Consider the following 16,527-nt stretch of genomic DNA (forward strand, 5'->3'; position numbering starts at 1 on the left):
TATAGATAATAGTTCATAGAACTGGACTCCCATTTTTAGGGTGGTCTGATAAGTGAGATTTCAATCTGGGTGGTCTGCCTTGAGGATTATTGTACTATGGGTATAGAAAATAGTGAGGGGGAGAATTAAAAGACAAAGATAGGGTAAATATTAATAAGAAAAAATGAACAACCCCTACTAGTCAAGAAGGGGGGTGGAATAAAATAGTAGGACAGTATCACAAAATGTTTTTTATGTCTATTTAGCCTGCCTAGTTGCTAATCTTGGTCGTCCATCTTTTCTAGTTTTTGTATTCTTCCAATACAAAAACTGCTTGCTTATTCAGAGATTAGCCTAATGACATCTTCAATTTTTCAAGAGAATAATAGAATTTAAAAAGAAATCTGTGACAAAGAAAAATGATGACAAACTGGCAACTGACTTAAAATTATACACATCTATATGAAATGAGCCTACTTACTAGAAGGAAAAAAAGAATGCTTTACCTTACTAAAAAGGTTATTATTGTAATTAATTAAACACATTTATTAATATCTACAGTGCTTCAGACACCATCCTAGATGAAGGTATTAGACTATACAAAAGTGTAAAAATTAAGAATGCCCATAGAGAAAAGAAGAAAAAAGATAGAAAGGAAAAGAAAGAATGAGGAAAAATAACAAGTATAAAAGAAATAGTAGCAAAATTTAAAAATTCAGTTTAATCCTTTATTTTATGAATACATGAGATATATTGAACCTGTCAATATCTCAATGAATAAATGCTGTTTAAAAATATATATTGCTCAGAAAACAAAGTAACTTTTTGAAAAACAATCACCAAAACTCCAAAAATACATGGTACGGAGAAGCACTAACATTCAGAAAGCAATTTTTTCACAAATGTTGCAACTGATTCATTTTCGTGATTAGTAGGGGAGGGGCACGTGTATTATTCTCATAGGTGCTGAATACTTTCGGACTCCTTGAAATAGCTTGATGACTAGAAAATTGTACCATCAAAGATGTTTGAAAGGAGCCCAATTTACATACTGTTTACAGAGTTCAACTAAATGCACACATATTTTTAAAATTTTTCTTATAGGACATATTTTAATGGATGGAATTTCATGTTTTTTCCACCATATTTTATCATTTTTAAAGCACCCAAAAGCGTCATTTTCAATATAATTGAAGAGAAAGGACATTCTACTTTCGACAAATATAGTGCATACCCTGAGGCATCTGGCCTAGAGTCAGGTAATATTTTTTGTATTTTTCAGCCCTCTTGATGCAGCTGAAGAAAAGTCAGTACATAGTCTAAAAATTCCTTTCATGAGAGAGGTTACAAATGGAAGTTGACTCTCACACGCAAACTGTTGGCTAATGGCCCTGAGATGCACTCATACTCCTCTCAAGTGAAAAAGGAGGCTATAGTAAAGTTTTATCTGACCACTGCTAAGTCAAAGGAGCAAGGGGGGACTTGGTTATAACCATAAGGTTATTCTCCTGGCATAAAGAGTTCACTGGTGGGCCAGCTTCATAATCACTCAGCTCCTTTTTGTCTCCACTTGAACTGCACTCAGCTAACTGCTCCTTCCTCTATTTTGAACATTGTCTCTTCCCCTCGTGTGTCATGCTCCATCATTAGAGTGGTGAAAATGTCATTTGTAGAAACTACAGTGGGATACGTCTATGTGGGTGCTGTAGCATGAGTTTTTAGTTTCTGTTTATTTGAATTCTTTACATTCTGTAACTTATGCTGATATCTGATGCTGAATAATCTGAATAGTTAATTACATCATTTGTGTTTGAAGGGACCAGGAGTTAGCATAATGGCTATGTCGCTGGACTCGCATGTTGTCGACCGTGGTTCAAGACCCCAACCCTATGGCTTAAAACTCACACCGCGGCATAATGGCTATGTCGCTGGACTGGCATGTTGTCGACCGTGGTTCGAGTCCCCAACCCTGTGGCTTAAAACTCACACCGCACGCGTGTACATGTGTGTCCAAGATCCTGAGAGAAGAATGGAGAAGGGATTGCGGCGTGGCCATCCCCGCTGGGGGCATGATTTCTTGCTTTCTGTCACTCTGTCTCTCTCTGTCTGGTGAGGGCACATACCCTATAGCAAAAACAAACAAACAAACAAACAAAAATACTCTCCATTTGTGTTTGGAGATAAGATTTCATACTTATCAATTTAGAGATTAGGTATCCTCAGGCCAGATACCTCTTCAGATTTAATCATGTCTGACTGGGATCACGTGTTACAGAACATCACAATCAACAGACAAGGAATGCCTAGAATGAAAATTATATTAGAGAACAATTTTCTTTTAATATGTGAACCACATTATGGCAGATATTATGCATTCAGATTCATCAAATACAGATACTGTGGAGGATCAAAAAGTTATTTTGACACTTAGACATGCTTTTTAGCATTTATACTTGCATGTCTGTTAGTTATAAAAGATTATGGAGTCTTTAATAAAATATTGTATTTGGAAATTGGACTTGCCAAAAGATTACAGCATGTTTTGCCAAACCCACTGTTTTTCATGGATTTACATTTAGGAATAATTGGTAGAGTGTAATCTGGGCCCAATGTGTCCAAGATACATTTTGCACAGAATGCAGAATATACCTTCACAGCTCATGAACAAGCTGTGTAAGTCAAAAAGTGGAAGAAATTGACCAATGAGGTTTTTTTAGTGTATTGCATTTGTGGTGTAGAAATGATAAATAATATTCACAATGGTCCTGACTATTGAAAAATATGATAACTGAAATGAAGATTATCTTGAGGACAAGCTGATCTCATTCCTGGACTATCACAACATTTTTAAAAATTTAATTTTATACATTCAATCACTGTACATCACTAAAGCTTATAAATGAATTTATTCAACCCGAGTTCACTTTACACCTTTCCAGTTGCAGATATTATACATGTTATCATTGACAGACAATCTTCCATTTCTGTGTCTGTTGAATGCCTTGCCTCTCTATTTTTCTCCTTGATTCCTTTCCTTTCACGCTCCTCCATCTGCCACTCTCCTCCCACACTGTGTTCTGTATCTGTAACCATTTTCCATGCTGCCATCTTCTCTTATCTTGCAGTTCCTGCCGTAGAGTGCGGATGCAGTCAGTGTATATTAAGTGGAGACATATGATGTCTCTCTTTCACAGCCTGGCTTGCTTTACTCAGCAGTATATCTTCCATATCCATCCACTTTCTATCAAATGCCATGGTCTTGTTTTACTATGGCTGGGTAGTATTCCGTAGTGTTTATGTGCCACAAATTTTCAATCCATTCATCTCCTTATAGACATTTGGGTTGGTTCCAAGTAAATAATTCCACAATAAACATGGATGTGCAAGCACTTTTCTGACTGAACATTCTCCTGTCCTTTGGGTAGATACTCACGGGTGGAATTGCTGGGTATGACAAATTATTGATTAATTTCCTGATTAGTCTATCTCTCTTAGTTTTTTGAAAGAGATTTCTAATGGGATGAGGATCAGATAGGATACCTTATATTGCTAACACTTAAGCTGTTGCTCTCCTTGATATTTTGAACATACCTATGGTCTTTTAAAATATATTTAAATAGCATGATTGCTATCTATTTTCAATGGGCAGGAATTTCTTTCCTTCCTTAGATTATTTACTTACAGAATTTGACATGGTGTCAAATGACAAGATTACTGGTTTTTATGCTTAGAATGAATGAAACAATGAGTTAAGATGGTCTCAAATTGTTAATCATTTTGAATAATTTTTCAAGTTGACTTTTTTTTTTCCTGAATACTCTCCTGAACAAGGTAACCTAGTTCTGAGTGTTCATCCCAGTTAGTAAATCTTAATAGGTATTCATATGTTGCTCCTGTCCACCAGGCAGCGATTGAACTGGTCCCGTGTTTCAGAGGGAGAGTGACTCTTTCTTTCTATATTTTGTGCTCAAAACATTGGGACAAGTACGGAAAGCACTAAAATAAAAACTAGTGATGTTGAAAATGGGACCATAGCTTTATTAATATAGAAAAATAAGATGAATCTAATGTAAGATTAGAAAGCATAAATAAGTTTCTTTAAGTATCATCTTTTTCTAGTCTTTCAAGCTTAGTGATGGGGAAGCACAAGAAAGATTTCAGTAGAATACAGTTTTTATTTTGTAAACACTAATGTATTAAACTTGCTATACATTAAAGTAAATAATATATATTTTTATTTGAATTGTATATATGAATTGGATGTTATAACTAGTTTTTTGTTTTTTTTTTCATTGAGTTTGGGGAGTTTTCACTGAACAAGGTCAATTGGTTACCTCGATATTACAGCCAATATAGTCTAAGGGACCATTTCTCCCTGAGTCTGTGCTGTACTTTATTGTGTGAAGTCTGCGTTTCGTGACTCTTAAAGCTGTTGGTGAGGTGAGACAAGTACACTTGCTTCCTGTGGCAATAAAGATCTTCTGTGCCTAAAAGAATAAACAAATTTTAAAAAGAAAGCAATTTCTTTCTTTTTTTAAATTAAAAAAAAAATTTGAAAGGGTTTTGCTATAGTGTGTGTATGCTTGCCAGAAGGACAGAGAAAAACAGAGAGACAGAAAGCAAGAAATCACCCCCACAGGGGGATGGCCACGCTGCAATCGCTTCTCCTCCATCCTCCTCTTGGGATCTTGGGCACACACGAACACACGTGACCGGTGTGAGTTTAAGTCATTGGGTCCAGGGCTTCAACCATGGTCAGCTACACGGAAGTCCAGCAACATAACATTACATCAACTGCTGGTCCCAGAAAGCAATTTCTTTCTATACAAGTGTCCACACTAGGGGGACCAGTAAATGGCATAAAGGTTATATTGCTGGACTCCCCTAGAGTCCCAGACCCAGTATCGTCAAACTCATACCAGATGCGTGTACAAGAGTGCCAAAATTCCCAAGCAAGCACATGCATCCTATAGCAAAAATCTCTCTCTTAAAAAAAAAAAAAAGTGAGGTGTTAACACTAGGGACCAACAGTTGGTGTAATGGTTATGTCTGGGGACTCCCATGTAGTTAACCATGTCTCGAGTCCTGGACCCAGTGGCTTAAAAACTCATGTCAGGCACATGTGTGTGTGCCCAAAATCCCAAGAGGAGAATGGAGGATAAGGGATTGTGGCATGGCCATCCCCCTGGGGGGGGGTGATTTCTCATTTCTGTCTCTCTTGTGAGTCTACACACCCTATAGCAAATATCTCTCACGAAAAATAAAAGTTTTTACACTTATTAATAGTGGATCACAAACGTTTATTAGTACTTTCTAAGCCACTACAAAGAAAAACATGATTAATTAATTATCATGACCATGAAAGTGTTAGGCAAGAGATGCATTTTGTGAAACTGAGAAGAGTTTCTCTCTGAGTTCACATGTTTTATTTCTATTTATTTAATTGTTGTAAGAGAACATTTTTGCCTTAGGGAGGTGTGCTTATCAGAGAGAGAGAATGGCAATCCCTTCCCCTCCCAGGACCTTTGGCATACACACACATATGTGACTAACATAATTTTCAAGACACCGGGTCAGGGACTTGAATCACAGTCAGCCATGTGGAAGTCCAGTAACATAACTGCTATGTCATCTGCTAGCCCCGAATTCACATGTTTTAAAAATGCGTATGTCCTGAATATATGTAATAGTTGTCCCTAAGAAAGATAGATGATATAGAGAGATAGATATAGATAGATATAGATATAGATATAGTATAGATGTATAGATATAGCATGATTCATAAGCTGGACCTTATAGCATCTCTGAATGTAGATCTATACAGTATCTTAGATAAATTTGAGAAAAAGTACTAACAGTCTATTTGTTTGAATAAATTGAAATGTCATACTTCCCCTTCCGCAGTCCTCTGTAAATATTATTTCTCTCATCTGACACTTTGAAGTCCATTAACAAGGGCTGAGTTTCAGCGTTCCTTGCCAAGTGGCACAGTTATCTTGTGTTGCCAATGCACACATACACAGGAAGAGGCATTCGACTGAGTCTTGATCTGAACTGTCTGTTAAAAATAAGGAGTATGACTGACATTCTTTTCTTTTTTTTTTCTTTTTTTTTTTTTGAGAGAGGTTTTTGCTATAGGATGCATGCACTCACCAGAAAGACAGAGAGAGACAGAAAGTGAGAAATCACCCCCCATGGGGGATGGCCATACTGCAATCCTTTTTCCTCCATTCTCCTCTTGGGATCTTGGGCATGCACTCACATGCACCCAGAGTGAGTTTAATCCACTGGGTCTGGAACTCGAACCACGGTTGACTACATGGGAGTCCAGCGACATAGCCATTACACTAACTGCTGGTCCCTGACTGACATTCTTTTTATAAAAGTTGAATATTGTGAGAAGGATTTTTTAAAAATGTAACCTTTGGAACCAGCAGATGATATAATGGTTATGTCACTGGACTCTCATGTACTCAGCTGCCATTTAAGTTCCAGACTCAGAAGCTTAAAACTCATCCCAGGCACACGTGTGTGCCTGCCAAAAATCCTGAAAATAGAATGGAAGAGAGATTGTGGTGTGGCTATCCTCTTGGGGGTGATTTCTTGCTTTCTGTCTCTCTGATGAGTGCACTTCCCCAAAGCAAAAATCTCTCTAAATAAGGAAGAAACAAATAAGCTTTTCAGATTTGCCTTAAGAATTTGTTTTTAGTGGCCAGTAGGTGGCATAGTAGTTAAGATGTTGGATTCCCACAGGGCAGACCACAATTTTTGCCCCAGATTCAATGACTTGAAAATCAAGTGGGCACATGTGTGTGTGAGCTTGAAATCCTAGGATGACAATGAAGGAGAAAAGATTGTTGTGTGGTCATCCCCGTTGGGTAGATGATTTCTTACTTTCCCTCTCATCACTATCTCTGTCTCTCTGTCTTTCTTCAGAGAGCACACACATTGATCACATTGGTGTAGAGTCAGAATCAATTCCTTAATTTATCTCACTGAAAGTACCATCTGAACCATCACAAACCACTTTTTAAACTTTTTTTTCTTTTTATGTTTTTTTCCATAAGATGCATGCACTCACTGAAGAGAGAGAGAGGAACAAAGAAAAGAAGGGAAAGTGAGAAATCTCCTCCTGGGTGAATGGCCATGCCATTATCCCTTCTCCTCCATTCTCCTCTCGGGACTTCTGGCATGCATGCTCATGCACCCAGCATGTTTTCAGACCTCCAAGTCCCAAGTCCAGGACTCTAACCAAGGAGATGTCCATACAGGATCCAGCACCTTAATCACCACAACACCTGCTGGTTCACAAACCACTTTTATAAACCTTGACTCTAAAACTAACAGTGAAATTCAAGTGCTATATAAACATCATTACCTGGGATACACACTGAGACCCTGCTACTTTACTCATGATTGGATAATTCAAGGCCCAAACAGAAATTACAAATTAGCCTACATAACTCCTGAGAAGTATCTCCTAATTATATGGAAGTAGGCACTATCAGTGGGGAGAAACTTTCTCCAAGTCTTGGCTTGTTCCCAGTATGGCCTACTGACCTTGCAAAGATTCAAAAGAAACAGGCCCGCACTAGGGACATGGTGATGTAGAGGCCCGTGGCAGGATCGAGGGAGATTTATCTTGATAGAAATGAAGTAGCTTCTTCCCAGGTCTGTCCAAATGGCATCAAAATCATGAAAGCAAAAAGGACAAATAGACAAAACTAGATGGGTATGCACGGCTCTTCTGTGTTAGATGCACTGTGGAGAAAGGTAACTTCCCTAGGAACTTTGTGTAAGAGGGTTTTCTTTCTAAAACCGCAGACTGAAAGTGGCCAGAAAGTATTAGGTCATCAGGAAAGTCATGACATATTTTTCTGTGTTTTTCTATGCAAAAATGCGTCATGACTTTCCCAATGACTCAGTAGATACAGAGGCATGACTTTCACAACAACCCAATAGATAACAGAGGCAGGTGACCTAATTTTATAAATCTGGGAAGGATTAATATGGAGGTATCTCCTGAGACCTGGGGCGTGTGGTGAGATTTGAATGTAAAAATGTTTAGATCAATCTATTTTTTGTTTTTCAGTTAATGGTAACTTTTAATTTTACTTATTTTGTTTAAATAATGGTGACTCCAACATTCTATTTCACACTTACATGTGACTTTTTTATTTATTCTACCTGAGCTACACAAAAATTTTAAAATCCCAAGACTCGTCTATTCCATAGTCCAATTCTTATGAAGATAAATAATATAAATAATAATAAATAATGAATAATAAGATAAATAATATAACATATGAAATATAAGATAAATAATATATATATAAATATATAGTATTTGGTGAATAATATAAAATATTATATAATATAATAATATAAAAACTAATAAAAAGTTCTTTACATTGAAACTTCCCCAAGAAATGCTTAGAAAATAAATTTTCTTAAGACACATAGTAAGGCATATTTTAAAAAAAGAATATTAGCAAAAATTTGTAGCATATATAAAATAAATTCAATAGTATGATGAAACAATATATATGTATAACCAAGTTTCAAATTGATCACATTTAGCCATATTCGTTCCATCTATGGCTCTATGTACATTCCACTCAATTGAATTGTTGTTTTAATACCTTGTAGTTCTTTGTTCTTTTGTCATAGGCCATGTGCATTCGCCAGAGAGAGAAGACAGACAGGGAAAGTGAAAAACCCGGGCAAATGGCCATGCTGCAATTCATTGTCCTCTAAAGATTTTAGGCACATGTGCCCAGAATAATTTTCAATTTGCTGGGTCCAGAACTAGAACATGGAATGAGTCACGTGGGATCCAACACTTTAACCATCAATTTACCCACAATTCTTATTTTTGAGGAAAATGTATGCACATTGAAATGAACTCATCTTAACTTAAAATTTTGTCAAAGGCACAGCTCAGTGGCATGGTGCTATGCAAAATCTATACAGAAGATCTCAGGTTTAGCACACCTGTGGGTATCCACACATCAGTGATCCTGGCTGACTGGGGAGGCTGGGGTGGATTGTGGCATGAGACTCTGCAAAGGGTGCTTGACTTTCCTCTTTCTCGGTCTCTCATTCAGTAAACTTAATTTTTATTTTTGACAAAGGGATAAATGAGGTCAACCCACATCCTTATTTGATATAGAGCATTTTCATAGTCCCAGAAACCTCACATGTGTCTGCTCTAGGTGAATTTCCAACCACCACTCACCCAAAACTACCATTTCTTTGATCATTTAGGTATTAGCTGCTTTAATATCCAGAAGCTTTGCCAGCAGAACATGGAAAAATACCTGCAAATATTATGAAAGATTGAAATTCTACTCATTCCGTTGTTCATTTTTTGCCCTCACTTTCTCCAGCCATTGCATCAACACATTATAGTAGATAGGATATGTGTATATTGACATGCATCAAAAGGTGGTATGTATATTTGAAGTAGTGAATACAGAATGGAAGATGCGGAAGAGATGCAAGTTCTAAAAAGTGAGAGGTGGGCAAGAGGAAGCCCTACCATTGCCTCTCCAACTTTGGTGCTATTTCAGGTGTCAGTGTATCCACTATGCCTCAAAATGTGGTCTGTAGGTCAGTAGCAGACTCTGCACCTCCACACCCCAACCTACTGGAAGATAATATGCATTTAACGAGATCTGGGGGTCACTCTTAGGTGTATTCCATCTTGAGAAGCTCTGCCCTTGAGCCCAATGTAACTAACATGCCAAAGGGGACAAAAAAATGGAAACTCTAAAACAAGATAAAATATGAAACTCAAATACACATGATATCAGCAAGTAAAGTAGGCAACAGAAAGAAAATTTCCATTGAGTCTGCAACTGAGTAACACATCAGTTATCATAAAAAGAAAAGGAAAATGTTAGAGATGCATTTTAAGTTCTATTTCCCGTCTATTTGGAAAAGGAGGTCAGTATAAAATGTGAAAAAAAAAAAAAGATAGGAATTGACTCTTCTCAATGTTTTTTTCCTGTTCATCTATGGGTTCTAGGAACCTTAGAGCTATCATATAAACCAGTATTAAAAGCAACAAATTACTCTTGTATTTGTTTTCTTTGAATGATGCTAATTAACATTTTATGTTATATACAATTGCTATCAAATTTTATGTGTCCAATTAATATTACATTAAATGGTATTTTTGTAAAGGGAACAGATGTGTAGATTCTTAAAATACAGCTGTTATTAAAATTAAACAATTAGCAATATATTGGGAAAAGTTCTTATATATTATATAGCATAATTATAAAAATGATTTATCACAAGATATAAATTTTCTTACTCTACCATTGCTTAGAACTAGGAACCAGTAAACATTGGATATGGATTTATAGGAAAGAAAACATGTAAAAACTGAAGCAACATTTTTGTATAAATCTATGAGATGTTGAAAATTAAAAGATCCTAATTTTTTAAAATATTATCAAAGAAATATAAATGTATCAGTACTATTCTGACATATTTTGACCTAAAGGAGAACTTTTAATCTTTTATTCTAGTAATATATTTTTGTAGAAATTGTTTTTAAATGTTAAAATCTCAGTAAATGAATTCAGGAAAAATGAGATAAAATATTTTATAAGACACATTTATGAAAAAATGCTATGAAAAATCTTGTGTGATTTATTTATAACTAGCAGAAGATATTGTGATTTTTATACTTCTGTCCCCATTTCTAAATGTTAGAAATTTTCTTACTCTTTAAAAATGCTTAAGATACAGAGTGCAGGCAGGTGGCATAGTGGTTAGGGCACTGGATCTCACGTGGCTGACCCCATCATTTGAATACTGTACCCAGTGGCTTGAAAAATCATGCTGGGTGTATGTGCTTTTGTGCCCAAAATCCTGAAAGGAGAGTGGAGAAGGGATTGGGGTGAGGTCATCACCCCTTCTGGGTGATTTCTTACTTTCCCTTACACTCTCTGTCTACCTGTTTCTCTCTCCAGCAAACATATGTGCCTTATGGAAAAAATCAAAAAAACAACAAAACAAAACAAAACAAAAAACCCAAAACAAACAAAAAATCTCTTAAGATACATAAAAAGATGTTTGGTACAAATCTTAGACCATTTTTTTAATGTGCACATAATCACAAACATGTATGTTTTCAAGAACAAGATACACATTTATATATCCCTTACTAATATTCCCTTTATTTCTACTTTTAAAATTAATCAAGAAAGGGAACCAGCAGTTAGCGTAATGGCTATGTCGCTGGACTCCCACGTAGTCGACCGCGGTTCGTGTCCCGGACCCGGTGGCTTAAAACTCACGCCGGGCGCGTGTGCGTGCGTGCCCAAGATCCCGAGAGGAGAATGGAGGAGAAGGGATTGCGGCGTGACCATCCCCCCTGGGGGGTGATTTCTCGCTTTCTGTCTCTATGTCTCTCTCTGTCTGTCTGGCGAGCGCACGCGCCCTACAGTGAAAATCTCTCCAAAAAGAAAAAAAGAGAAAATTAATCAAGAAAATAAAGTTATACTTTTCAAGGAAATAAGTAAAACTTAATGAATCATAACTATGCTTACTCATTAGATACATAAAGTTTAATATATTTTAAGAGTCAACTCTTTGTATAAAGCACACAAATGGAGAAACTGATTTTAGATTACATCTTTGTTGGCAGTAACATATTTTTAAATATTTTAAAGAAAATTATTCAGTACAAGGTAAAATCAAATATTTATGCATATTATGCAAAAGAACTGTTTCCTGAAAATATCATTATTCATTTGGTATTGAATGTTGGAGGAAAATGAGATAAAGCATATGAAAATGGAACACATTTTCCCCTCAACTACATTTAAGATCTTCTTACAAAATCGTAACTTTAGCCTATCATTTTGATTTCTAATCTTAAAATTACTCTCTTCTTATCAGCTTCTTCAGACTTGAGAAATTACAAATTAAATGAAAATATTATTAAACCGCTTTACCACAATGAACAAATGCGCCATTTAGTGATTCATACATAGAAAATTTAAATATCGATAAGTGAATTCAGTTTGAGGGAAGTATTCTCATTCATGCTGAAATGGATTCCTCAGCCTAGTGAAGAGCATTTATCTCAATGTAAATTTCACTGCAAGTATGTATTTAAATATTCAAAATATTCTGATGACTGTGCTCCTTCTTTTCAAAGATGACAACTTTTTCTCATCTTGGATATTCCTTAGCAATTTATGTCCACTTCACTTTGTTCATGTTGAAATCGTAGCTCGGAGACATTGTGCTTTCTTTTAGGCATAACTAGATGGTAGTGAATTTGCTTTTCCCAACTGTGCTTGTGGTTCAGAGAACTGAGATCATCTTTCACTAAAACTCAAATCTAAGAGAAAAGAAAGAATACTTTTATAAAATGGCCCGCATTTTTCAAATGGAGTATAAGGAAGTTTCTTGCACCTGGCCCAGCCATAGTAGTAGGCTGGATGCTGCATCTTGACAAGCTGGGGCCACATGAGAAGCCCAAGTTCAATTCCCAGGCCACCCTAAAGAAGCTAGAGGCTGGCTTAAGGGTGCAGCGGTAATGCACTGGTTAAGAGAAGTCAGATACCACAGGGTATGGGAAGTTTGGAGGCTCAAATCTTTGGCTCTATCAGCCTCAAGTGCATCAGGTACATGTGGTAGTGCTGACTATCTGGTGGGCTAAAAGACTAGAAGAAGGGAATCATATCATGACCAGACCATACGAAGCATGTGTCTCTCTTTCACTCTTCCCCTCTTACTCTCATGTGTGTATAAATGTGCTATATCATGAATTTTTAAAAAAATAAATAAATAAGACAGGCACAAGACCAGCCAGGTGGCAATGGTGAAGGTTAAGGTGACTTGATCCCACATGGCCGACTCTGCAGTTTGAGTCTTCGAAGATCCCACATGGCCGACTCTGCAGTTCGAGTCTTCGAACTAGCAGCTTGAAAAACACGCTGGGCCTGTGTGTGTGTGCCCATAATCCCAAGAAGCAAATGGAATAGAAGGTATGGCCATCCCCCAGGGAATGTATTCTCACTTTCACTCTTTTGCTCTCTATATCTCGCCCTCCACCAAATGCACATACCTTATAGCAAAAAAAAAAAAAACAAACAAACAAATAAGAAAACAAACCTGGGTGCGATAACTTTCTCTGTAATCCCAGCTACTTGGGAGGCTAAGGCAAGAGGATCAGGACTGCAGTCCTACCTAAAACATCACACACACACACACACACACACACACACACACACACACACACACCTTGCACTTGACTGTATTCTATGTAAGCTTGAGACCAAAGAAGTAAAACTGCTGTGCTGTACCCGTTCATTCTATTTCTAAATTTAACCCTTAAAATTAATTTTAAAGTGGGCCAGTAAGTGGTATGAAGGTTTAAGATGCTGGAGTCCCACATGGCCAACTGCAGTTAGAACCCTGGACCTGGTAACCTGAAAGTCATACCAGGTGCATATGTATGCATGCCCAAGATTCCAAGGAGAAAATGGAGGACAAGGGATTGTTTCAGAGCCATACCTTCTTGGGTCGGTGTGTGTGGGGGGATGATTTCTCACATTCCCCATATGTCTCTCTCTCTCTCTTTCTGGAATGAATGACATGCCCTATGGCAAAAATCTAAAAATCAAAAAAAAAAAGAAAAAAGAATAATATTAAATAATATCTTTATTTGATCAAAATCAAATGGATTTAATGTTAAAGAAATAAATATTTGTTTTGAAAATATTGATAAAACTAAGGAGGTGATTCCATTGTCTTGAGTAAGTAAAGTTTTTTGTAATTTGAAAGACATCACAAAAGTTTTAAGTTCCTATTTTGTTTTCAGACGTAAAGTATTTAAAAGAAGAGGATGCAAATCGCAAGACATTCACTGTGAGCAGCACACTGGATTTCCGAGTGGACCGCAGTGATGACGGAGTGGCAGTGATCTGCAGAGTAGACCACGAATCCCTCAATGCCACCCCTCAGGTAGCCATGCAGGTGCTAGAAATACACTGTAAGTAAACACCTTCCATCCCCCTTTATCTTGGCAGCATCCCTCTTCATCTACATTTAAAATCACCTCAAAATTACCTGAAATTACAGCAAATGTGCAGCAAAATCTACAGTAAAATGAAGTAAAACTATGCTCATTAGTATTAATCATGTTCAAAGGAAAGTACTCTTTGTCTGAGTGTCATTTTTGACAATGAAGAAAAATAAAGGAGATATCATGAGGTTAATAGTCCTAATTATGTTCCAAATTGTAGATTGATGTCTGTGTGCATGGGGGTGGAGGAAACGAAGTGGCAATTTAGGTAAAAATCAATGAAAGTTGGGATATGAAAGGGGCCTCAATGTACTTTGTTACAATAAAATAACTTTGTTTTATGCGGACATGGCTTCTAGGCTATACTTTTAAAATTAGAGTATTTTCTTAAACATTTTATATGAGATTTACTAACATAGAGATGTACCCATTATGTTTTCTCCATCATTATTATTTATAATTAAAAATAACATACTTGGATGACTCCATAAGGCCAGGGACAATTCCGTGTTTTATTGAGATTATCTCATCAAGCACATAACAGACTGATAGATGTTACTCACAGTAATCCCGAATTTTACATGAGGATTCTGAAGATTATGGAGGATGAGTCACACTGGCAATTGGTCGGCTTGAGTTATGGTGTGTTCAGTGTTTAGCAAGGTCCTATGAATATAGCAGAAAACTCGTAAATATTTTTCAAAGTTAAAGTAAGTAAATTGAAACATGTAAAATAAAATAGAAAAGAACAGAAGACATCGTATTTCTTGAATTGCATTTTTTCATTTTCAGATAATGATCTTTGTTTGCCTTTGCAACAATGAAATTATAGCCAGTGGATAGAATTTGTGCTGTACGAGTACATCTTAAAATCGTGGGCCAACCCGTGGCATGGTGGTTAAGGCAGTTAGATCCCCACATGGCCTATTACACAGTTCATATCTTGGACCTGGCAGCTTGAAAAACACATTGGGTGTGTGTATGCGCCCAAAATCCAGAAAGGAGGGAGAAATGGAATAGAAAGGATTGTGACACCATTTTCCCCTGGCAGGACGGTTTCTCACTTTCCCTTCGTCTGTTTCTCTCTCTATCTTGTTCCAGTGAGTCCACATGCCCTACGGGGAAAAAAAAAAAAAAAAAAAAAAAAGGTGAATTATAAGTACTGTTATGCCTCATTGTATTTTGGTTTTGGTTTTATTTATTTCTTCAGGAAGAATTTATTGAGTACCTAATATGTAAAAGACATTGTTTTGGCCACTGTGACTATAGAAGTGCTGACATAACCAGAGATGTCTCCAGACAGAATCAACAACCTTTCCATGTGAAATTGCTTTGCAGAGTATTGGGTTTTTATCACACATCAGCTGTCCCAGATATATATACACACACACATAAACATATATATATATATATACACACACATACAAATATATATATATATATGTACATATTTATCTTTGATAGAGAAAATATCAATCTGATTACGATATGTTCATTGAATTTTAGCTATTAGTTATTGAAATGATTATAATTAAAACATTATAAATATACTGTTAGTTTTACTAATTTTATTCCTGTTCTCCTTGAAGCACTTGCAGAATAAGCATACTCTAGACACCAATGGAGATTATCGCCAAATCCCAACATTTATTTGTAGTGTGACCTTGAGAAAATTACTGGAACTGCTTGAGCTTTGATTATAAACTAAGGGCTGAATTCTTCTGAGGATTTGGATATACGCTAGAGAATTATTTCTTATAAGAAGACAATTTAAGTCGAGTTCATGGTATTTAATAGAGCTTAAATAAATGTCAATTGCCCTCTCTTTCCTATTTCTTATTTCATCACCATACCTTTCAAAATGTGCAAAATTATGTAAGTTGACATTTAGAGAGGGCTCAGATTTTTAGCATCTTAAAACTTTATTTAAAAAGTTTATTTATCTATTTATTTTCATGAGAGAGAGGGAGACTCCTCCAAAGCATCTCCTCCCAGCATTCCCAGCCAGGATCACAGGTGAACCTTAGACTTTTAAAGTTGTCTTTCATTAATTACTTAAGTGTAAATTCCAGCATATAATAAAATAAGAGACATCAAGTTATAAGGAGTGTTGAAGAACACTGCTGGTCAACTATCAATAGGAACCTCTCAATAGTCAAACAAAATTTGATTTATTTCATTTGCTTGGGCAAAAAAGAAGACAAACCAGATGAATCATTGGGTGTAGGTAAGAAAAAAGAGCAACTTTTATAAAATTTGAGCTTGTGCTGGGTGTTTGAAAGAAAGTTCTGGATTGGCTGGTCAGGATTGGAAGCATTTCAATGATATATTATAAACTTTACCCAGAAAACAATTATTAAATAAGATGCAGTTGCATCGATATAAATATATAGTAGTTAATAATGCTATCTTTTTTCTTTGATTTATTAAGTATCCAGGACACTGTCTTGTTTCACCTTTGGTCATATGATGGACTTACCTTTATATCGAGGTGG

At 36.3% G+C, this 16,527-nt stretch overlaps 1 protein-coding gene across 2 annotated transcripts in view; it reads left to right on the forward strand.

The window, feature by feature from the left end:
- Positions 1-16,527, forward strand: part of CADM2 (cell adhesion molecule 2) — a 1,200,723-nt gene that overhangs the window by 1,026,185 nt on the left and 158,011 nt on the right. For both annotated transcript variants that reach the window (XM_006159770.3, XM_006159771.3), the window contains exon 5: positions 13,829-13,999. In XM_006159770.3, the coding sequence (XP_006159832.1) occupies positions 13,829-13,999 (171 nt within the window). The remainder of the gene's footprint in view (positions 1-13,828; positions 14,000-16,527) is intronic.

Source organism: Tupaia chinensis, unplaced genomic scaffold, assembly GCF_000334495.1.
Source record: "Tupaia chinensis unplaced genomic scaffold, TupChi_1.0 Scaffold000652_1, whole genome shotgun sequence".
Lineage (NCBI taxonomy): Eukaryota > Metazoa > Chordata > Mammalia > Scandentia > Tupaiidae > Tupaia > Tupaia belangeri.